The sequence below is a fragment of the Haliotis asinina genome, chromosome 4, assembly GCF_037392515.1.
Source record: "Haliotis asinina isolate JCU_RB_2024 chromosome 4, JCU_Hal_asi_v2, whole genome shotgun sequence".
Classification (NCBI taxonomy): Eukaryota; Metazoa; Mollusca; class Gastropoda; order Lepetellida; family Haliotidae; genus Haliotis; species Haliotis asinina.
The window spans coordinates 22,823,787-22,846,893 of record NC_090283.1 but is presented as its reverse complement, the minus strand read 5'-3'; the positions used below and the strand labels follow the sequence as shown (position 1 = coordinate 22,846,893).

The 23,107-nt window shown below is 39.4% G+C and overlaps 2 protein-coding genes and 1 pseudogene across 2 annotated transcripts; 1 reads left to right on the top strand and 2 right to left on the bottom strand.

The window, feature by feature from the left end:
• LOC137280851 (uncharacterized) overlaps positions 1-23,107 on the top strand; it is a 539,924-nt pseudogene that overhangs the window by 474,750 nt on the left and 42,067 nt on the right.
• Positions 1,598-6,605, bottom strand: LOC137281332 (uncharacterized). The gene is made up of 3 exons (XM_067812506.1): positions 6,287-6,605; positions 2,372-2,503; positions 1,598-1,931 (listed from the first exon to the last, which is right to left on the bottom strand). Exons 1-3 carry the CDS (start codon positions 6,603-6,605, stop codon positions 1,663-1,665), a joined length of 720 nt encoding a protein of 239 aa, XP_067668607.1. The 3' UTR covers positions 1,598-1,662.
• Positions 9,475-22,472, bottom strand: LOC137282476 (uncharacterized). Its single transcript, XM_067814231.1, has 3 exons — positions 22,154-22,472; positions 11,944-12,075; positions 9,475-9,756 (listed from the first exon to the last, which is right to left on the bottom strand). Exons 1-3 carry the CDS (start codon positions 22,470-22,472, stop codon positions 9,485-9,487), a joined length of 723 nt encoding a protein of 240 aa, XP_067670332.1. The 3' UTR covers positions 9,475-9,484.

Sequence of the window (23,107 nt, the reverse complement as noted above, 5' to 3'; positions counted from 1 at the left end):
GCTACCCCCACCTAAATGTACTGACGTTCGCTAAAATAGTCACTGAAAAAACACTACCAATATCTGCCATAAATGGAATCATTGAAAATCACAAGTTATGTATACATCAAAATACAATGTCAAGTATAAAACAAAGTGTACTAATTGGCTTAAACTCATCTGCATAAGATGGGGAACAGTAAATTAAGACATACATTATGGAAATATACTATTCGTGCGTATATGTCCCTCTGGAGTGAGTGAGTGAGTTAACATTTCAGCCACATGGTGACGAAAAAGGTATTACACAGACAATACATACACGTTGTTGAATAATCATTCCTCAAGGTACTGTACAACATCTAGAATATCACAGATGGTAGAGAGCTATAATACTTCATGGAGTGATCTTGAAAACGGCATAAAAAGCTATACCGAAACGTCGCATCATAGAAATAAAGAAGCTGTTATCCATAAAGTATTATACGTTTCTATTATCCATCAACCTCTAAAACACCAATCACACAGAATATCACAGATGGTGCCTAATAATAGGTAGTAAATGGGAAAATATTTTATTTACGTAAAACAAAATAATATAAAAATCGGCTATAGGTCGCCAATAACTGAAGGCAGACCACCATGCTAGGGGCCGACAGTGTTTTCGTTACCTGCATGAATCCTGGTTGGGCTTACACCAACCTTTCAGTCACTGTGATTGTAAGAAATACTGGCAACGAACTTACGTTTGCATTTACTAAACGTCACCGAAGAAGATGAACGATGTCTGTTGTAAAGAAATAGAAAGCCATAGTACAAAGGCAAAGACACTACTAACGACTGAGGTGGATATCGTGTGACCGTCTAGCACGTCTGCTTTTATGAAATATTTCTATTTAATCTTCCATATGTATTGTTTAAACCAACCAAGATGACAAAGTAATCGCTGGACTGAAGCTCTCCTCGAATGACTCGTCACGCAATTAGTATTCACCTGTCGGGCGATGAGTATTGACTCACTGATTGAAATACGATGTCTTCAAGTAGTGGGTTAGAAAGTATGAATTTACACCGCTTTTAGCCATTTTGCAGCGATCAACTACTTCAATTATGAGGAACACAACATTACAGGGCTATATATTCTTTGACGTCGTGAAGAAGAAGACGATGAAGTTGATATCAATGAAACTAAAGTTCCATAAATATGAGTAACTATACTACGAAACGTAACGAAGAAGATGGCAATAGAATTCTCTCCTCAAATGACTACTGTTGTAATTTACGGACATATGGTATAGAGAAAACCCTTAAGTTGTTTGTTGCACTTTCGGGTCCCACACTGTTGACCTCATCAAGAATAATGCTTTGTATTGTAATGTGATCAGGGAATCCGATTGTAATCTCAGAACACAATGGAATTAAAGTAGTAAGTATTACAAGCCAGTAGTAGTACTGCATAAAGTGTATCAGTATATTTACTAGACAATATTACCCAGAAATGAAAATTCCCCTTTAGTAAGCCAAACCAATCAAATGTACAAATGCGAGTGACTGAGTGAGTGAGTTTTGTCTAACGCCACAGTCAGCAATATCAGCAATAATCCAGCTATATGGCGGAGGTCACAACTGACTTGCTGTTGACTACAAAGGCACATTCCAAAATGACGAGTCTAGTTTGTTGGATCAGGCTTTGCAATCTCTGGAAAAATGAATACTTGTACGATCCACTTCTATTATGTAGTCAGATTTGTCAACAATCAGGAGAGATTGGTCAGTGAGGTCACATCTCTCGACATCGGTTTCGTGATCAGCTGCCCGGCAGACAAAGTTGGTTTGGTTGGCACAGAGGTTCACGCACTGTTGTTCAGTCACCCCGTAGGTGGTAAGCATGTTATTATGCCTTATATAGTAGCCAGGTATTGTAGTGAAATGAGGACCGTACTCTGTACAAGCTGCAAACAAATCAGACCAAATATTTGTTGCATGACACAGAGGTAGAATAGAAGATTAGTTCTTTTGGCATTTGTTGCATTTACAAAATGTTGGCAAAAGTGAGTGTTGTTTTATAGCACAAGCAGTTATAAGTATTTCACTTTAAACTAACTTGAGCTTAAGGACTGGTAGTTACGTAGTACATTCGCAATTATCGAAGAACACACAGACGCTAAACTCCAAATACAACATTGACTCCATATTACCCATACGGAGTTACATAGCCGTAGTGATGAATCTTTTGCATCTTTTGAAGTATTTTCCGATATATCGTAATCTTTTGGATATTTCAGAGGACCCATATGGTTTTATTCATTAAAAGCACATTTCTTCCATAAATTCCCTGGTCAGTATTTAAACTGGAGTTTTACAGATTAAAAGATAATTATCTCATGCATACTTAAAACACAAGACTTCTGTTGAGGTGAGAATGCCAGTCCGGGGTCACACATACACTCGGAGTTGACACAGACGGAGTCAGGAAGGTAACAGTCTGCGTTGTTCTGACACGAAGATCCAATAAAGCCTCGAGCTGAAAACAACACGAAAAATACCATTGTAAACCAAAAGTCACTGTGTTCTGTAATCTGATTGGTTGAAAAACATGATCAAATGGTGTTAGATTCCCGGAAACTGCAAGACTATTCATTGCGTACTTAAACGTAAACAATTGTTTTGTTTTGTCATCAACAGTGGTGTCGCCATTCAAATCATATTGTGACGTAAAGTTAGAATGACGTCACAAATGAGCAACTCCAAATGCTACCATGGGAACCAGCTGAAACGGGCAGCTGATGACACTTTACTGCTGTACTCATACTCGATGTAAACCAGTGCAGACAGTAAAACCCCTTTGGTTTACTTTTTTGTTTACAATGTCGATAAACATCATGTGTTGGCCAATTTCCGGGTGTTATTGAGTATTTGAAGCACGGGAATATTTCATTTGAAACCTCCGGCTGACGCCGTCGGTTCCAAATGCATTCCCGTGCTTCAAATACTCAATAACACCCGGAAATTGGCCAACACATGATGTTTATCTCCTAATTCAAACTGAGATTACCGTAGAGTCCATTTGCACTGCGTAGGGTATAAACATTCATTTACTTCATAAAGCGTCTGAAGACTTCAGGTAACGAAGTCTTCATCGATAGCTAACAAGCAGGAATCAATATTACTAATAATACTACAGGTTACCAAGTATGACATAAGTACAAGTTCTTCATGAACCCAACATAACCAACTGAGGAGAACAAGAACTCATTATAGACACTGCTTTATCGCACAACTTTATGCTTCATGGGCACAACGGTCTCATAAAGCAAAGTGGATTTGATGTTTTGTAACAAGGTCACTGAAAGCAAAATCGTTAGAAGATGGAATATTGTTTTTTTTCTACAAACAAATATTACCGGACAGACATTACAATGAACAAGCCCCTAAAACAAAGGACATCAGTAGATGACATATTCGCACGTCTGGAACAATGTCTAGATGAGAGTTCAATGTGTGTGCATGTGTGCGTGCGTCTGTGTGTGTATCGGTGATTACAAAAGGTAAATTCGTTGGTTCTCACGCCTATTCTGACATCTTGTACTGAATCAACGGTTGAATTACATCTGTTAATTAACATCCATTTACATTCACTGACTTGAAGTGTCACAAAAACGTAAAGACGCGTAAGTATTCTGTACCAGACAAATCTCTGACTGACGTCATGTCCAATTAGGACACGATAACATGCATGAACCAGTCAGGAACAACCCTTAGTCACCTTAAACGCGGGCGTCCTAATACCCGTGAAGGTCACGGGGCAGAATAAGCCTTCATCAACCCATGCTTGCCATAAAAGGCGAATATGTTTGTTGTAAAAGGCGACTAACGGGATCGGATGGTCAGACTCGCTGACTTGGTTGACACATGATTCCCAATTGCGCAGATCAATACTCATGTCGCTGATCACTGGTACAGACTCGATTATTTACAGACCGCCGCCATAATGCTGGAATATAGCTGAGTTTGGCTTTAAACTAAACTCACTCACACACTGACTAAACGTCCAAAGACTTGTTTTGAAAGCTTGACCACAGTCGTTTTCTGATTAGTCTATTACTGACGTTACTGATAATTACAACCTGGGAGCCTCCTACACGTGCATGGGTGTCATTATGAATCTTGACGTTTTTCAGACAGGCTAATAAATCACTGTAGACCATTGTTTCCGATAATTTTCTTGCATCTGTTCATGGTCGGGGGTTTTCAGGGGTAAATCACACACTACTGACTGAAAATTGTAAACCTGAAGTTTTCATGTCATACTAACATACTCCAGTCACCTAACAAAGGGGATAACTGCACGAACAGCTTAGCTTGGAATGAAATCCATGTGGTGATACATTCTCAAAACATCCATTATTACTGAATCAACTTTAATTCAGTTCCATACATCTCCAAATTTTGAGAATCGTACATTGAAAGTACAGTTGCCCTACAATTTGTGAAGAGTATATTAATCAGAGAGTGGTTTCTTTAGATGGATTCTATATTTGAAGGTTTCACTTCTCCCATTACCGCCTCATGCATGATCTAGGACGGAACCGAATGTTCAATGACACATTAGCAAACGCATTTAATCAAGGAAGCGAAAGTGCTATTCAGACGATATTTGGAATATGCTGGACTAAACGTCACCTGACGTGCGTACGTCAGATCATTGGTGACTAAAGTATTGTGTCATCAAACCTGCCACAATCGTCAGACCAGGTGGATTAAACCAGGATTTTATGAAACATTTTAGAAACCTCTGTAGAGTCATACAAGCGGTTGTGTGAAGATCATGCATTTATCCTCAATACCCGACTGAAGCATATTCTGTAACCGTGTGCACTGTTGCTGCAAAGTGGACATTAATCTGTTGCTACTCTAGTGTTGTCGGCCATTGTAGTGAGTGAGTGAGTTTAGTTTTACGCCGCCTTTAGCAATACTCCGACAGCATCACGGCAGGGGACACCAGAAAATAGGTTGGACACATTGTACCCATGTGAGGAATCGAATCCGGGTCTTCGACGTGACGAGAGAACGCTTTAACCACAAGGATACCCCACCGCCCGCGTCTTCCACTGTAAGTGCTTTGCATCTATTTGTACTGTTTTGAATATCATTTAAATGCTTTAAATTCTTTGATGGTTTTCAACAACTTTTACTTTGCTTCACGGATTTTGGCGAATCTACTTTTTCCAAAAAAACCAACAAAAACCCGTGTTGTTACGAGGGCAAAGCTTATAAATATCTCCGTTTCAACTCCAGTGAGTGAGTGGGTCTGGACCACACAATCCAGTGACCAACAACATGAGCATCGATTTGCACAAATGGGAACCGATGACATGACCAAGTCAGCGAGCCTGACCACCCCATCCCGTTAGTAGTCTCTTACGATAAGCATAGTCGCCTTTTATGGCAAACATGGGTTGCTGAAGGCCTATTCTACCCCGGACCTTCACGGGTCTCAACTCCAGTGAGTTGACAGAAAGCTAATGAGTGCACGAGACAGAGTGCACTTCGAGTTTGGGAATATTACTGCAATTTCACGGCGTGGGGTGCAAGAAATGGGCTTGACACATTGTACTCACGTCTGGCATCTGTGCTCAAGGCAAACCAAAACCTTTGATGCTGGACAGCATCAGTTCGCGAAGACCTTTTGCTATAATTTGTGAAGTTTATAGTTTGACTCAATATATTTGTAATTCGACATCCAGTGTAAGGATGCATTGAGGGGCCCCCAAAAAATTCTACTTCTCCTTTTGAAGGATAATCCTCACCTTTAAATGAATATATAAAAGTGCATATGTCATTGTACAACGTAGTCGTAGGATACAACGAAGGAAAATCTTGGAAGTGTAATACTGAAAGATGGTTTAATTATGTGTACTTTTTCATATCTGTCCCACGTTTACACATCTTAGCATCTTTTCAGAATCACTGATGGGGTTAGAAGTGCAGTGGAAGCTGTATAAACCAGCACTCATGGGGACTAAAGAATTAATCCAGTTACGACAACATGTCGGATTGTGGGGCTGATGATAAATGTAAAAGCCACAATCAGGACTGATATTTTATGCCGGTGTTGACAATTTGCTTGACTGGACAGATGCCGGTTTTGACAGCTTCCATTGTACTCAACAACGGACTGTAAGTAGCCAATCATTACGTTTTTAGCCGAGACTCAGTATTCCATGTATCTTAATCACTGTACAAACATATATCAGTGATGTACGGTAGGCTGACACAAGGTCAGGTACTTGATCACATTAATTACCTTTCTCGGTTTCATACAACACATATCCCGGGACTGATTCACTTGTGGAGTCCCCGTTGAAGGCGACGGCATAGCCTTTACAGACTGACTCTCCTTCCTTCATTTGAAAGCTAACGCAGGTTTTCTCTTGGAGGCAGAAGGTGGCACATTCAATTCTGTTCAGTGATGATTTTTTCCACAACAACCACCTCGAAAACAGCCGATTGTCAAACGTCATGACATGCGTGATTTTGACACTCTCACAATCTTGAATGGCTGGAACTCTATTTTTAGAAACACGCAGGAATAGAATCAGGATGAAAACGCCTGTTTTTCCCATGACGTATATTCCACAAGTTAAGCTGAATAAATTTTTGGTAACCCGGTCTACAAACCGAACACTGATCCGTTCTTTTGGTCAGCTACTTGTCAATCTACAGACTCCGGGAACCATGCAGTGTTGTCAGTATTGATTCTACATATACACTATGCATATTGCAATTCTCTGTTAGCAGGATTTGGTTTGGATTCATTATGTATTTTGGCAGTCAACTGTGACAGAATTATTTAATTACAACTCATGCCTAAGCAAAAATATATATACATAATATGTAGGCGAATTGCGTTTTCTAACTAACATGATGAAGGGGCAAGGAATAGCCTAGAAACGTTGTGTTTACAGTAAAAAAAATAGTTGACGTCCATAGCATTTTGTCTTATATTAGAAACAAATCGATACTGAATTCTGTATTTATATCACCAAAAGCTTAATACAAACGTAGTGTGATTTTGTTATAGGTATGTGTGTTCTTTTTCGCTACACTCAGCAATGGCCCAACTATACAAAAATAGACTCGAGTTCCTGCACGATATAAAATACAGTACAACAGTGAAGCACGATATAAAATACTGTACAACAGTGAATTTCACAATAAGCATTAAACCACAAAAGAAAAACATATCATTCCATAACGTGGGGACGAATAATGGAGTTGTCCAACTGTACGAATCAACATGGGATCCTGTTTCTGCAAGAAACCTTGCTCTTTAACTCAGCAACTGATCGTTGAATGCGGTCTGTAAAGATTAAATCTTGATCGGACAACGGATTACAGCCTGAAACATAATCCAAAGTTCATGACTTTATGTAATACAAAGTGAAGGTCACAAGAAGCCATAATGTACAAATGATAATAGGACAACAGGTACCAATTTACATCAAGATGCATCATTATCAATCAGTTCACTACTCGCAAGGATAATTACATGTGCCCATCGGCGCAAAGCGTGTCAGGTTCATCAACAACCACTATGTCTTATCTTATAGAAGGTGTGACTTCAATATGGGGTGAAATAAATAGGGCAGTCTAATTTGTCTGTCGTAAAACCGAGATATGAATATGTGTATGGTTATTTATAAATAAATAAAAATAAATCATTTACAGGAAACTGTGGTGACCTTATCTTGCACTGTAATTAGTTTATTAATCAATACTGATTGTTTTGCCACCACAAAGGGCTCCAGGTTGACCAAGTAAAATAACCGGAGCATTTGCTTCGCCTCCAATACTATGTGCTTGCTTGTTTTAATTGCTATTGTTTTGGGGACATAAAGTGTTATCATGTTGCATTTTTCAAATTCGTTCCCGAGTTTTTAAATATTCACTAATACGATTGTTTACATTCGCACAAATTAAGACGTGGGTAATCTCGCAGGTTACAGAATTACCTATGACAAGTACTTAGGTAAATATATTCCTAAGACAATGTTAGCTTCAGATGGAAGCTATTATATAGAAGATTTAATTTTGAACAACTGGCAAAGCTACCACTGAAAGTAAATTGACACGGCAATTTTACAAAAGCATTATTTCAGATTCTTGTATATCCACTGAACAATATTTGTGTACTCTGGAAAAGGGGCACCGTATTATAACAATGTCAGTAACAATACCGATGCGCTGAAACTCTTAGATTTACAATGTCAATCACAAACGCAGTGTATTAATTAAATCAACTCATTAGTGTGTGAGTGAGTGAGTTTAATTTATCGAAGCACTCAGCAATATTCCAGCTATATGGCGGCGATCGGTAAATAATCGAGTCTGGACCACACAATCCAGTGATCAACAACATGAACATCGATCTGCACAGATGGGAACCGATGACACATGTCAACCAAGTAAGCGAGCCTGACCACCCGATCCCGTTAGTCGCCTCTTACGACAATCAATAGTCGCCTATAATGGCAAGCATGGGTTGCTGAAGGCTTATTCTACAACGGACCTTCACGGGTCAAATGAACTCATTAGCATTAACATGTAAACTATCAAAGAATGTCATTACTATATAACAGTATAACGAGTGCTACCCATCCAAAGTATTGACTCACAAATGTGTACGTCAAGTAGAGTTTGCAAAATATTCCATACCGTTTCAATGTACTGTTTACACATAACGTAAGGTATTGGAAAACAAATGTGTAAAGTTGAAAAGGTTTCATGAGTTCAATAAGCGATAAAATTGACGAATTCTTAAAAACGCCAACTTCACACCAATGCACGGTAGTTGCACAAGTTTTTTTTACCAATTTAATGCAGTACGGTTCGCAGCTGGCTAGTGGAGAAATTCATCTTCAATCTAGCCATACATATATCATAAATAACATATAGTGAGTGTTTTAAGTGAGTGTAAAGTTTTGTTGGGTAGTATATATACTAGTAATATATATTTCCGTACAACAAAACGACTGAATACTGTGAATAGTTCAATCTGTTATCAAAATACCAGAATCTGACCGCCTTTTGGGTCTGGTCTGATCACCTGGGTTATTGAATCTGCGGGCCCCTGTTTCTGCATGTTGACCTCATGAAGAATAAAGATTTCTTATAGTATTGCTATGTTTGTTTGATTGAATGATGATTGGATGACGATTGGATGATGATTGGATGATTTGGTTTAACGTCACTTTTAGCAATGTTCCAGCATTGTTATCTTGGGACACCAGAAATGAGATTCATCCACTGTACAGATCTATGTAAGTAATCAAACCTGGGTATTCGGCTTGGCGAGCAAACACTTTAACCACTAGACCACACCACCACCTTATTTGTTTGAACAGTATTTACAGTGTATTCTGTATCGACAACTATAGCTTCTGATTAAGGGTTTTAATTAAACAATCACAGAGGAAGTTTTGGGTAGTTTAACATGGTCGGATCAGGCTTTGCAATCTCGGGAAAACTGGACAATAATTGTAGGATCAGATTCTATTCTGTAGTCAGATGTGGAAACAGTCAGGAGAGTTTTGGTGGTGAGGTCACATCTCCCGTCAGAGGCACGCCTGTCAGCTGATCGACAGACGAAGGCGGTGTGGGTGGTGCAATGGTCCATGCACTGTTGTTCAGTCACCCCGGTGTAGGTGGCCATGTTGTTTCCACCGATATAATAGCCACGTATTATAGTGTAATGAGGACCGTACTCTGTACAAGCTGCAAACAAATAAGTTGTGTTGAATATTTCTATAACACGATGTTACCCATCGGTTTGGTTGTTCAGCACAAGAAACTTAAGTAAAAAGCGATAAGGATCTTTGGTAGTCGAATACAGGAAAGCACTTTTTTCCTAATTGTTACACTACAGGATGCTAGCTCTATTTCAGAAAATATTATATTTTTGAATGCACATGATCACACCTAAACACGCTCCTTTTGCTCATTAATGAAATATAATCGACCCTCCAGTGTCTGTGACCATGCTTATCGGGTCAACTCGAATTATTCCACCTATGTTTGGACTAACAGCCTTGAAATATCTCATCCTGTAAACATAATGGCCACTGTTTGTACTATATCCTTCCCTTCTGTTGGATTTTTAATACACTCTTCCAACAAAGAAATACACAGATGATATGAGAATACTGGACATACGTATCTGCAGAAAAAGATAAATTATGTTTCTTTCCAAAGCGTCCAGCAATCACCTTTGTGTGACAAAACACGACGCTTCTTTATTTGCCCCTTCTTCTAAGTGTTTGAAGAAATAGTCGGCAAAACGACAAAAAGAGCAAAAGCTAAATGCACGTGCAAGTAAGTGAATGCATGTGGTATCGCTCACCATAAATAATCACGTTGTGTTTGATTTTGTCATTCGTTTTGCTGGAAAAGAGGAAAACATCATGCAAAGACTGAGTGCCGTTAAAGCTGACAGGAAGCTGGGGAGTTGCAGTCTGCAGTTGCCCAACATTTCCACATTCATCAGAGCATCGTATCTCGCCTTTGGGATCATTTCCTAAAGACCATGTCCGCCCAGGATCGCCGGAAAACCACGAGTTACATCCAGGCTGTTCATTTGCGTTATCGTCTTGCCACAGCCGTGGGAACAAAGCAGCCCTCGTCTTGGAGGAATTCCCAACCAAACCTTCAGGAATCGATTGCGTGAAAAGGGGATTCGACCAGAAAGGACATTTGTAGCCCATCTTTTGAGAGACCCCCATTGACGCGATTATTTGCAATGGCGTCATTGAGTCTGGAACCGGAGTCTTAAAAGCGGAGGCGAGTCTGGTTCAGTTATGGACCATGATTTCTTCTTCACCAGCGAGATAGAAATGAAGCATGCTTTCCGTTGGAGAAATGAAAGTTTTGCTCCTAACTGTTTCCGATCGACAGATTCGGTGAAGAAAGTGTCACGGTGTGGGCTGGGTTATCCAGCACACAAAGATCTGATTTTGTGGCAGTTCAGGAAATTTGGACAGCAAATTGGTACTTCAATGAAACCCTTACAAGTTACATCCTGCCGAGTTTGACTACTTCACATACAGCAACCGTCAACGTCAATGTCTTCGCATGGCCTTCCCGATCATAGGATCTAAACCCGATGGAACACGTACGAGATTCAGTTGAAGTGTACGTCATCTCCCCAGGCACTGCCACAAGTCGTGATCGCATTGCAGAAGGAGTGTGGAAGAATTCCACAATAGCAAATCCATCCTCTGTCGAGACAGTGTCAGGCAGTAACTGCTGCCGATGGGGGCCATACAAAGTACTAACTTTGACGCCATCTTGTAGACTCACTTGAACAATAATGTTTGGTGTTGTGCTCACGAATTACTCCCGTCTATGGGTGTGTTCACTTTTTTAGCATTGAAATTACATGAAATAATTAATCTTAAACTAAAATGGCTTATGCGTTCCTTCCTTTTTGTGAAAAGTGTATCCCTAGAACGGCGATAGCAAGAACAGCAGAATGCTCGATACAATACGATCCGAAAAGCAAGTCAAATGTCTTCTTATAATCACCTCGAGCGTTAGGTTATGAAATCCCATGCTTTGTTTCTTTCAGATTACACACAGAGGCAGAACTAATTAATCATTTTGACTCAAAACTGACAAAATCAGTAGTGCAAGATTAGTAGTTTTAAGCAAAATTTGTTCCTTAATACTTATTAACATTAATGAAACATTAATTTTATTCCAATCAACCAAAGGCGGGTGGGACTGTAAAATTTATGGAATTCAAATAGATGAAAACCACCCGGAAGCATACCATTATGTAAGGCTTTTATAGGCGTAGGTTCATTTGGGCCGTTGGAAAAATGGATTTGCAAACAAATTTGTACCAAATTGGTCCTTTTCAAGGGGGCACCTTATACATTAGAAAAGAGATTATCTAATGCATACTTGAAACACATGACTTCAGTTGAGGTGAGAATGAAAGGCCGGGGTCACACATGCACTCGGAGTTAACACAGACGGAGCTAGCCAGGGAACAGTCTGCATTGTTCTGACACGTAGATCCAATAAAGCCTTGAGCTGAAACAACGAAAACAAGAAACACTACAAATGAAATGATCATTGAATGTATTTAAAATTATGAACACATGCACTCGGAGTTGACACACACGGAGTTAGCCAGAGAACAGCCCGTGCTATTTTGACGGGAAGATCCAGTACGTCAGTCAAAGAAACCAAGGTATATAGGTTTGACAATTTGTAACAGTTTCACTGCAGGAAAAGTAACAGCTTCACTGAAGGAAACGATGTTAGTAGGGCGGAAAACTTTTATATATATAATGCTTGACATCAAGTAAGTTTCCTAACACTAGAGTCATATCTCCTTTTCCTGGGGCCTTTCACATTTAGACCTTGGCTACCTTAGACTATAAACTGGATAGGATGTCTTTCTTATTATGTTTTACAGATTAGGATAGAATGCAGCAGAGAGGGTTCGGGTGATCCTGGCACAGTCGGGCTGGTAAAGATTATCATCAGCTCAGGGCCCTCGCCCCCTCTACACGCAACCCAGTCAGGGAATGGGACTTCTCCCAGGAAACATTGCCTAGTCGAACCCACCAAGAACTTTTCGGAGAACATGAAGGTTCCACAACACTGTAGCCTTCTGCATTACCCAGATTGTCAGAAGGGCTGTGCTCCCGGTGGAGAACCCAGGCACTATTTTGATCTACCTCCAAGAGGTCAGGAGGTACCAAACCATGGGCACCGAGAACAATGGGGAGCCTGACGACGGTGTACTTGGGATGCAGACGAGACATTTCAAAGGCGAGGCCTTTATCATGTTTTTCCTGAATCTTGCCAATCACGTTGCTGTCACAAGGGACAGAAAATTCAATGATATAACTATTTCATTGGTTTTATCACAAAGGACAAGATCAGGTTTTGGGGCAGGAATTCGTCTCAGGCTGTGTATTGGCCTATTCCAGAGAAGTTTAAAAGCATCATTTTCCAGGACGCCCTGGACATGTTCAAGGTCGTACCATGGATGGACCTCGGGATCAAAGCCACAAGCATAGCGGAGACGATAGTAAAAGCAACAAGACATGCCATCGTGTCTTTTAAGATATGCTGTTTGTGCCAAGGAAGGACTAACAAGGTGTTGGACAGTCTCTGTAAATTCATTGCAAAGACGACATTTCATGTTCACATTTTGTTTAAGAATCACATTCTGGCGATTTCGAGTTGGAAGTGACTGGTCCCCCTCAGTTTCACATTTCAGACCAGCCGACTTCATCCAGGAGAAGGAGTCAGTTGGATTGCCGTTCTGTTCCATGCACTGCCTGTACACACTGCATGTACACACTGCATGTATTATTATTATTAGGACTTCAGACAAAAGTCTGGAAGACCTGCTGTTATTATTCGAATATTATTATTATTATTATTTGTACGATTTTGTACCAGCTCTCCTGACCTAACCACAGTGCCGATTTCGATGAAATTTTCAGGGATGATAGCCTGCATTGTGAGAGCTATGCAATGAACAAAAATCCCGACTTCCGACTTCTGGTGAGGGCAGATAAGCCAAAATGTGAAAATCTTCCATCCTGAATATCTCGAAAACTATAACAGATACATTAACCAAATGTTCACACTCTGTAGACAACCCCATTCCCCATGTAAAACTGTTATCCGGCAGGTGAAAAAAAACTGCAATTTTCGCCGATTTCGGCATTTTGACAGTGCCTTTCTTTGAAAATCTCCTTCTCCAGAACGGCATTGTAGCACAATCGAGTTTGATGCACCATTAGAAAGCCCATGCCCTGCAAAGCATAATTTGTTCAAGGCATCTTGATGTCTTAAATAGTTTCGGAGTTATCGTCCTTGAAAGTTTTCATAGGGTACATTAAAATGTCATAACGAAAACACGATGGATTTCATGGTTTATGGTACCAAACTGTAGATACTTGAATGGGGAACATCTTTGCCTCGCATTATGGCTATGTGAGAATCAATACTTACGTCACAGTTACGGAAGCAAACTTTCCAGCCAGAATCAATTCGCGTTTTAACAAAATGTTCCCGTGCCGCGCTGACAGGCAGATTTCTATTTTTAACGCCGCTATGGCACAGTCTAATTAAAACTCACCTGCGTTACTCTGGCTAAGCACTGAATGGTCACAGAAATACATGAGCGTTAAGGAAATAGTCGATTTTGTAATAGTGCGTGAGTTGTGTTTTACGCCGCACACAGAAATATTTCAGCTGCATGGCTGCGGTCCGTTAATGATCGAGTGTGGGCCAGACGCACCAGTGATCAACAGCATAAGCACCCACCTGTGCAACTGGGAACCAATGACAGGCCATACCTGTGTTACACTGGGTTAGCAGGTAAATGATCGAGTCTGGACCAGACAGGCCAGTGATCAACAGCATGAGCATCAACCTGCGCAATTTGGAACCTATGACCTACAATCAGAACAATTAGTGTTCGGGAAACGTCAGGCTCTAATCTTTCCTGTAGTTTGCATATTTGACTGTGCCATCCTGTTTGCTTTGGTGGAGTTTGTGAATTTTGCGTTCGTGTCAGCAATGTTGACTCAGTGCCAAATTAATGTGAAAAAACATAGTAATGGACGGTTCAGCTGCCGTCCAAAGAAACTGATCAAGTGAAGATAGCCACGGGGGTGTATGGAGGAAGTCTGAAGACTATTAAGTATTGCCTTTGATGCAATCCTAGTTATTATTATTATTGGCTGTTTATGTAGCGCACATGTGCAGAGACTAGTGCTTCCTCAAGGCGCTGACATATATTTCCCTCCATCATTGGATGTCAGTATCAACGGTCCATCATACTATCAGTCTTAACTACTCCCTGGAAAGTATGTGACTCTTGCTGCCTCTTGGCACATTGTCCAAGTTTACTGCATGTTGCTGTACCCGTAACTAGGTGTTTGCACGTATTCATGTGGGGACATCTGGTCATCTGCCAAAGGATTCGTGGATTCTTTTAAGTGCATAGGGATGTGTACCCTACACTAGGGATTGTGACAACACGGAAAGAGTCTGCACTAAAAGTTGACTCCAAGGTTTTTACACCCGGTCACAGGTGGGCTCAGCCTGGCGCCTTAGCCAGCTCGCCCACACTACAAAAATGACTTGGTTTCCAGAAACCTGGAAACCATCCGTAATGTGGGTAATTGCGGAATCCAGTTGGTTTCCATTCCCTGAAACTCACTAACTGAGTTTCCAACTAGATTCCATTTTGGAAATGTGATTTTGGTATTTCTGTAAATGGAAACCAAAATGAAACTAAGTTCGGGGGTTTCTTGTTGGTTTCCATACCTGGAATTAGCAACTCTCAGATCTCACTAAATGGAAACCAACATAAAAGTAGAAAATGTAGTTTCATGTTGGTTTCCATTGCGCTGTTTTGAACTAAGTAACATAAAATATGTAATTGTTTACCATCCTGACATCCAGTTGGTATCCATTCAGTAAAACTGGGTTTCCTAGTTTCCAAATAGAAACCATAATGGATACTCTAAGCTCCGGTGATGGAAACTGACACGAAGCAATGGTCATGTGTTAGTTTCCATTCCTCCTGACTGAAACTTAGCTTTCACGAGGTGTTATAATTCAATCTGAATATGCCTGGGGAAGGAATAGTAGATTCGTATCATTGCTTAGATGAACAAGACAACAAAAGTAAATTGTTGATGCATCATTCTGTGGATATCACAATATTAAATGTGGCTATAAACTGATGATACAAGAACAAACTATACACTTTTTTCCTTTACATTCTTGTTTATTCGTAATGTAATGAAGCATGATATTCCAACTACCATGCACACAAACTTCACAATAACCGTACTAAACATGCAAATGGTGAAAGGACGAATGGCTATAAATGGCCTTTGCCCAGCTATGTGCGCGAGGCACAATTAGTTCCGTTTCTCTAGATTGGGATGAATGGGGCAAGTCCAGGTTTCGGTTGTCTGCTTTGTCAAATTGAGGATCAGACGCTTTCTTTATCTGAAAAGAAATAATAAAACAGTGATATCTATATACAAGAATAAAAGGTGAGTTGACTCTGCATAGAAACATTGCTCAAACTTTTATTATATATTACTTATAACTTATTGGATCATTGAGTTGTGTACGGGCTTGTATTCCTTTTAGTAAATATATTGTATAAAAATAAATAAAATTAAAGCAATAGTTCAGATATATATTAATAATTAAAAGGTAAATGATGCAATATATATATAAAAAACAGGCTATAGACTGCCAACTCCCGGGAATGTGAAAGAGTATAAGCATTTAGGAAGATTAGTATAAGTCATTAAAACAATTGTCATTTCGGTACTTACATGATGATATTTATGCAGAATATACGTGAATTATACAATAAACTGAGGCAGTGCGTAAAGTTTAGCGTTTAAAGCATTTATAGTTGGCATAATTTGACACTGAGTTCAAATGCTTGACAACTAATCAGTGTCAGGTCATTATTGTGTCGGGGTTCGGGTGTCGGCTTCATTGGGGCAGTCCCCACTTAACAGGCTCCTATTATCAAAATTAGCTAGCTGTAAAAACAATAGAACTTACCTGAGTCAGGTGTTAACAGACAAAACCGGACGTAATGAACCGGTAATCCATGGGCACGCGAACACGTGACATTTTATAAAAGCAACAGTTTTATGTACTGAAGTGGTCGTTTTCAGTCTTTGTCTTAAAATCACATCCAAATTGGGTCAGAGAAGGATTTTGTGCCTGCCAATCGAAAAACGATCAGGTATTTCTTATTACCCACAATGCCCCTACGCACAGTTGCCGCCATTTTGTCACTTGATCCCAAGTTGTTTTGAGACGACTATTTTGAAAGCAGTTCTCACCCGGTATGTTCAGTAACGACGACTAGGAAGTCAACACAATGCAATATTCCTACGTTTGCCCGTGTTATCTGATTCAAGAGACTGGCAATGAGATTTACAATAGAAGCTTTGGAGATACGTGAAAAATTGAGAACAGCAGCAGTCGTCGATCGCAGCGGGCGAAAAGGAACATTCCACGATCTGGTCAGGTACAGTGTTATTTTCTTGAAATAAGCAATAGCACATGTTATTCGTAATGTTTAACGTAAATAAGTAACTACTACAATACATATGAAATTTTAGACTTGATGGACCTCGGTAAACAAATGCTTGTCGAATTCTTAGCAAGAGAGATGTATGGCTTCCTTCACTCAGCACTCGGTTAATTCAAGAACTCAATATTACTGTGATTTGGATCAGCTCACACACACGATTAAAATGGTTCAATGTGTATATAATGAAAAATTATCTTTGCAAGACAAAAATAAATCACAAATATCTCTAGTATATTATTGCTAATGTGCTTGTTACGACTCAAACTAACTTCAAACATATTTATAAATACGAATATTTATTTAAGAAATCCTTTTCATATTGCTTTTGATATTTGCACATTTGAAAACAATGTAGTCGGGGATAGTGTGTCATTTTTCATTTATAGGTTAGGGATTCTCTGACCAGATTTGGTGCATTGTTTGACTGAAATTTCAAAATTGAAATTTCACAATGTTTTCAAATTAATATTGAATATTTTTATATTATTGATTTAAGAGATAATTTAGATTTGCCATCTGATGTAAGTAGTGTTATGCTTATCATATCAAGATTTAACGAACTCTGAGTGAAGAAATGTGGATTGTGTTAGTCCCACAGAAAAGGTTACAAAGGGTGTTTGATATAAAGAATATATGGGTATACAATGATGGATTGCCAACCCAAAATAGTATATGAATTTGCTGACCTGGATTCTTTTCATCTAGCATATTCTACACTTTGCAAATTGATATTTATTCTTTTTATTCGACACTTTATTGTTATCAAGAGTTCCTACCTTTTTTTTAATCGATGCATTTCTACGTTTCCAGCATAAAGGAGGGCAGTGTTGGAAAAACTGAAGCAGGCAGGCAGGACCAACCCATTTTGACATACAAAAGGTATGTATAACCTGAACCGTCCAGTACATAATGTAAATACAACATAACCAAATAATGTAAATCCTAGGAATCAGTAAAAATGCATGGCGCATGTCACTATTCTTGTAACCTCCAACTGGAAACATGTTTCACTTATAGTTATGCATCATGCACATGTCTCCTTTCAGAAGCTTTTTGATGGGTTTGGATGAACAAGATGGATCACTTAAGAAGGTGTGGGGAAAGCAGAGGCCCACGGCGTGTGCGCAAAGAACAGCAAAAAGTTCAGAGTAAGTAAACGTATTCTAGTCATGTTACATCTTGCAGAGATTATAAATTTTAAGGAAACCTTTAAAATATCAAGTTAATTTGGATTCTTTCTATGTACATTCAAGGAATTTCAAAATGAACACTGTTTAAAAGTGCTATTTATCCTTTGAAAAATACAGCTTAAAAGGTTTTAAATATCATGCAGCACATTATGCTGCAGCGTATGCTTGAGACCCCATATTCATAGCTTGTCTGCCTGAATGACTCCACATTATTGGTTAAGAAAACATGTCTTTACACAATAACGGAAAAAATCGTAGTTTTATACACATAATGTGCATTGTAAGTAACATTCAGAAAATAGATTATGGCTTTCAAAGGCGAATTTCTTCATGTCTCTGCACTCTATCATATATCAATAAGCTGTTTTGTGATTGAAACTTTTGATGTCAAATGCTCAGTTTATACTTTTTGATCTCTTCGCTTATCGGACGTGGGGTTCAGTGTATTTCACCTCAAGCAATGTTTGACAGTTTTCTTTTCTCTAGCCATGGATATCGTAGACGAATTCTTGTTTGTACTGATAGTTTGTTTTCTAAATTTCAGAAGCTGGAAAGCAGGAATGCCGTGAAACGATTGACTGGCCGGAGGAGAAGAAGCACACAGTTCTTCCTCTCCTGGGGAAAGAGCTAACATTTTTCAAGCTAGGAAGCCAAGTGATATGTGTGTTTAAGAAAAATATTCTGTACTCACTGCTAAATATTCCCTTGCTTTTGTTTCATTTACTAACTTGAATATTCCGAATAGTATTTGTTTACAAACATATTGTTGAATATAAATAAACTTTTAATGAATTTGTGTTTTATTCTGTTGTTTGTCATCCTGAAGCCTTTTACCACTATGCAATTGTATAAAATACCTGATTTGCTACATGTGAGACATGAAACAACATCTCTTCCGGAGGGCCGGGTAAAGGGCTGACACGAGCAAGTTTCAGTTCATGGAAACTAGGTATTAAACTAGGTTGGAAACTACAACATGGAAACCAGGTTGAAACCTGCAATAAACTCATACATGGAAACCAGGTTGAAACCTACAATAAATTCGTACATGGAAACCAGGTTGAAACCTGCTATAAACTCATACATGGAAACCAGGTTGAAACCTGTAATAAACTCATACATGGAAACCAGGTTGAAACCTACAATAAACTCATACATGGAAACCGGGTTGAAACCTACAATAAACTAGTACATGGAAACCAACTGGATCCCGCTTGGAGGAGTGGGTAATGAAACGAACTGGAAACCATCCTGAAATGTTGCAGTTTCAGTTGCATGGAAACCACAATGAAACTATAGGAAACTCCCTGGAAACCAACTGGAAATGTTGGTTTCCATCACGTTTCTTCTCGGTTTCAGTGTTCCGGAAACCAGCTTATTTTTGCTGTACCACCGCGCCCCATGTCTTCAGATCATGAGAGAACAATATACTGATGACAAGTATTTGACAAAATACACTTTTTAAATAAAGGTAGCTATATAGGGATCTTCATATTTTTTATTTACGATTAAACATATTTAGGAGATGTATCGGAGTAAATCAGTGTTGATACGATATTATTGAATGTTTTGAGAGTACATCAACATTTGTACTTCCTTACAACCATAGTTATTTTAAATGTAGTCGCTATGACATGTAATTTGCATGTATACGATTTCCAGTTTAAAACAAAACACTAACAAATGTGTGATGTAAGATGAGTGTCAGAATTAATGTTCAAAGTGATTTCTCGACCTTCCCGAAAAAACGTCAAAATGGGACCCCATGCACGTGTATGGGGCTACTGCGTTATGCACGTGAATATTGTTATCAAATTATTATCATTATTTGGTACTGAGCCTCACCACAAAGCCAGACTCCAGATTTGAATATCCTGCTCAGACATTGAAATATTTATTGAAACTGTCCGAAGTAGCCAATACCCGAATGTGAAATGTACATTGCAATGATACTATGATTATTTTTCTGGTGTCACATTGACAAGATGATCACTCTCTTACCGTCGATGCATAGATATACTTGCTGCACGGGATGTCAACGACATCAAGAATCACTTTACAGTGATTATGTACTGATTCGCGCTGTTGGTATTTACAAAGCTTCACTCCTATCGGTTTGGACTCAATTTATTTAAGCTTGGGGTCCAAGCTTTACGGAGTGAGTGAGTGAGTTTAGTTTTACGTCGCACTTAGCAATATTCCAGCTATATGGCGACGGTCTGTAAATAATCAACAACATGAGCATCGATCTGCGCAATGGGGAACCGATGACATGTGTCAACCAAGTCAGCTAGTCTGACCACCCGATCCCGTTAGTCGCCTCTTACGACAAGCTGAGTCGCCTTTTATGGCAAGCATGGGTTGCTGAAGGCCTATTCTACCCCGGGACCTTCACGGGTCAGAGCTTTACGGAACAGTGGGAAGTTGTTATAGTGTCTACTTCAGGACAGCCATGTCCAAATATTTCTACAGACCAAAAACTATGTGGCCATGCTATATGATATTTAGTTATTATTATTCAATGTACAATCTTGATCTTTATCACTACCGCAGAGTACATTGTTTTGTCAGTTACCTTGTTCCTCTTTGTCACTTCCATTAATTACTGTAAATGACATTTATGGCCTTTATTGGTCATCCTTGGCTGTGTTTGTCATCACAACAACTATAGAAGGAAGTACTATTGTTTCTCTAGCTGTCCATTGTTGAATCGTTGCTTGTCCATTGTTGTTAAAAACTGTATATATATGTATGCTCACATCTAGATGTGAGAGGTGAGATGTGAGTGTGGAGACCGGCATTCCGACTGTCTTGTAGCGACGACCGTGAGCAGGATTATGCCGCTCGCAGGAAGGCCCTGGGGTTGAGCTGGATGTCCACTCACCTCATTCATGTATACATGTTTGTCATGTCTTGTGAAACAAACTAAAGAAGTTTGAACTAAACTATGCCTTCGTCGTCATCAACGTATTCATCATTTCGTCAAACTATTGCATGTATGTAATCATGTCGATCACATACTACCCGTTGACATTCATCAAAATCATGAGCCGATCCCCAGTAATTCAACCACCATATATGAACGCGTTGACAATATCATGCGTTGTGTTTAGGGGAGGTGTTAGAGGGAAATGGTGGTGCGTTCATACGATGTCTGTCTTTGAAACGTTTGTTGACACTTCCTATCCAAATTGAAAGTTCAGGTTCCCCTATTTTTTGGGAAGAGTATATACTACAAACAAAAAGTATGGGAACAACCTTGTCCACACATCCATAGTTTTCCTAAGTCAGAATGACCAGATACGTACTGCCATGGAATGACCAAACAGGTTACGACCTGTCAGATGAGAGATGAATGGTACCAATATATAAGATAAGCTTAGAAGACGTGTTTGATATAGTCATTCCTTCCCTACCAGTTTTACATTTCCGTACAAGGCATACTATAATTGCCAGGATATATCACAAGATGTTTCAAAGCGGTATATGCTAAATGTGCTATTCATAGTTCAGTAAAACTGGGAGTGCACGAACAATACCGTCGTATTTTCGGTTGTATATTGAAGTATGATAAGTTGGTTTCATGCCACGCAATTTTTCATATCTAAGTTTGTCGCAGCGACACTGAATATTTTTGGAACTGACAGTACCGCTCTAGATTCTTTCAACGTTTCAAATATCACGAAAATTACCCATACAAAAAAGACATTTTATAGGAATCCAGGTGTCCTAGAAAACGTAAACGAGCAAACATGTATCATATTATTTTCTATAAAAGTCTGACACGTACATGTTTCATAACATGAATTACCTTTCTCTGTCACATACAGCATATATCCCGGTGCTGATTCACTTACAGAGTTCTCGTTAAAGGCGACTGCATAGCCTCGACATAGTGTTCCTTCTGAGTTCACTTGAAAGGTGACGCAAGTTGTCACTAGGAGACAAAAGGAGGCACATTCATTTCTGTTCACTGATGATCTTGTCCACAACAACCACCTTGAAAACAGCTGATTGTCAAACGTCGTGACATGTGTGTATTGGACAGTTTCGCATCCTGAGGTGGCTTGAATTCTGTCTTTCGAAACACGTAGAAATAGAATCAAGATGAAAACGCCTGTTTTCCCCATGATTTGGTGGAATAAATCTGAAGCTTGTTTCCACATTCAGCAAATGGAACACTTACTGCATGGTCAACGGCTTGTTAATCGAAGAACCATGCAGTGTTGTCAGAATTGATTCTACATATGCAGATGTGACCAAATGTATGTCTCCATGGACATCAATAGCTTTGCTTCGTTGGTTTGTATCAATTATTAATTGATCTAGTCATCTGTAAATTGGTTGTCAGTCTATAGCAAATCTGGAACTTGGTTCTTTTCATGTGGCATGAGTGCCTTGGGGCCAGCACGGGGTCTCTTTGATGTTTGAGTCTGTAATGAGTTCTCGACATGGGAAAATGCAGCACAAATTTGAAATTAATCATAATTGCAAATTGATAAAAAAAATCATCCTCCACATGGTGTTTAACATCTTTAAGAAGGTAAAATATGTGGTATTATGGATCAGCTTCTTAGCCTGTTCAACAATCTTTTCCGATGCAGTGGAGATATTACACTTGCAGGCGCACTCACGCACACGCACACGCACACGCACACGCACACGCACACGCACACGCACACGCACACGCACACACACATATCCGTATAAGACTTCATCTGAGGAAAACCAGTGTCATTCGTCTTGTACACCAACTCAGGAAGAT

Bases quoted from the DNA above. Each gene is read 5' to 3' on its own strand.
- LOC137281332 (XM_067812506.1), bottom strand. From the start codon at position 6,605: ATGGGAAAAACAGGCGTTTTCATCCTGATTCTATTCCTGCGTGTTTCT. The intron at 2,504-6,286 runs GTAATTAATGTG...TGTTGTTTTCAG, and splicing joins GTTGTATGAAACCGAGAAAG to CTCGAGGCTTTATTGGATCT. The intron at 1,932-2,371 runs GTATGCATGAGA...ATTTGTTTGCAG, and splicing joins ACAGAAGTCTTGTGTTTTAA to CTTGTACAGAGTACGGTCCT.
- LOC137282476 (XM_067814231.1), bottom strand. From the start codon at position 22,472: ATGGGGAAAACAGGCGTTTTCATCTTGATTCTATTTCTACGTGTTTCG. The intron at 12,076-22,153 runs GTAATTCATGTT...TCGTTGTTTCAG, and splicing joins GCTGTATGTGACAGAGAAAG to CTCAAGGCTTTATTGGATCT. The intron at 9,757-11,943 runs GTATGCATTAGA...ATTTGTTTGCAG, and splicing joins ACTGAAGTCATGTGTTTCAA to CTTGTACAGAGTACGGTCCT.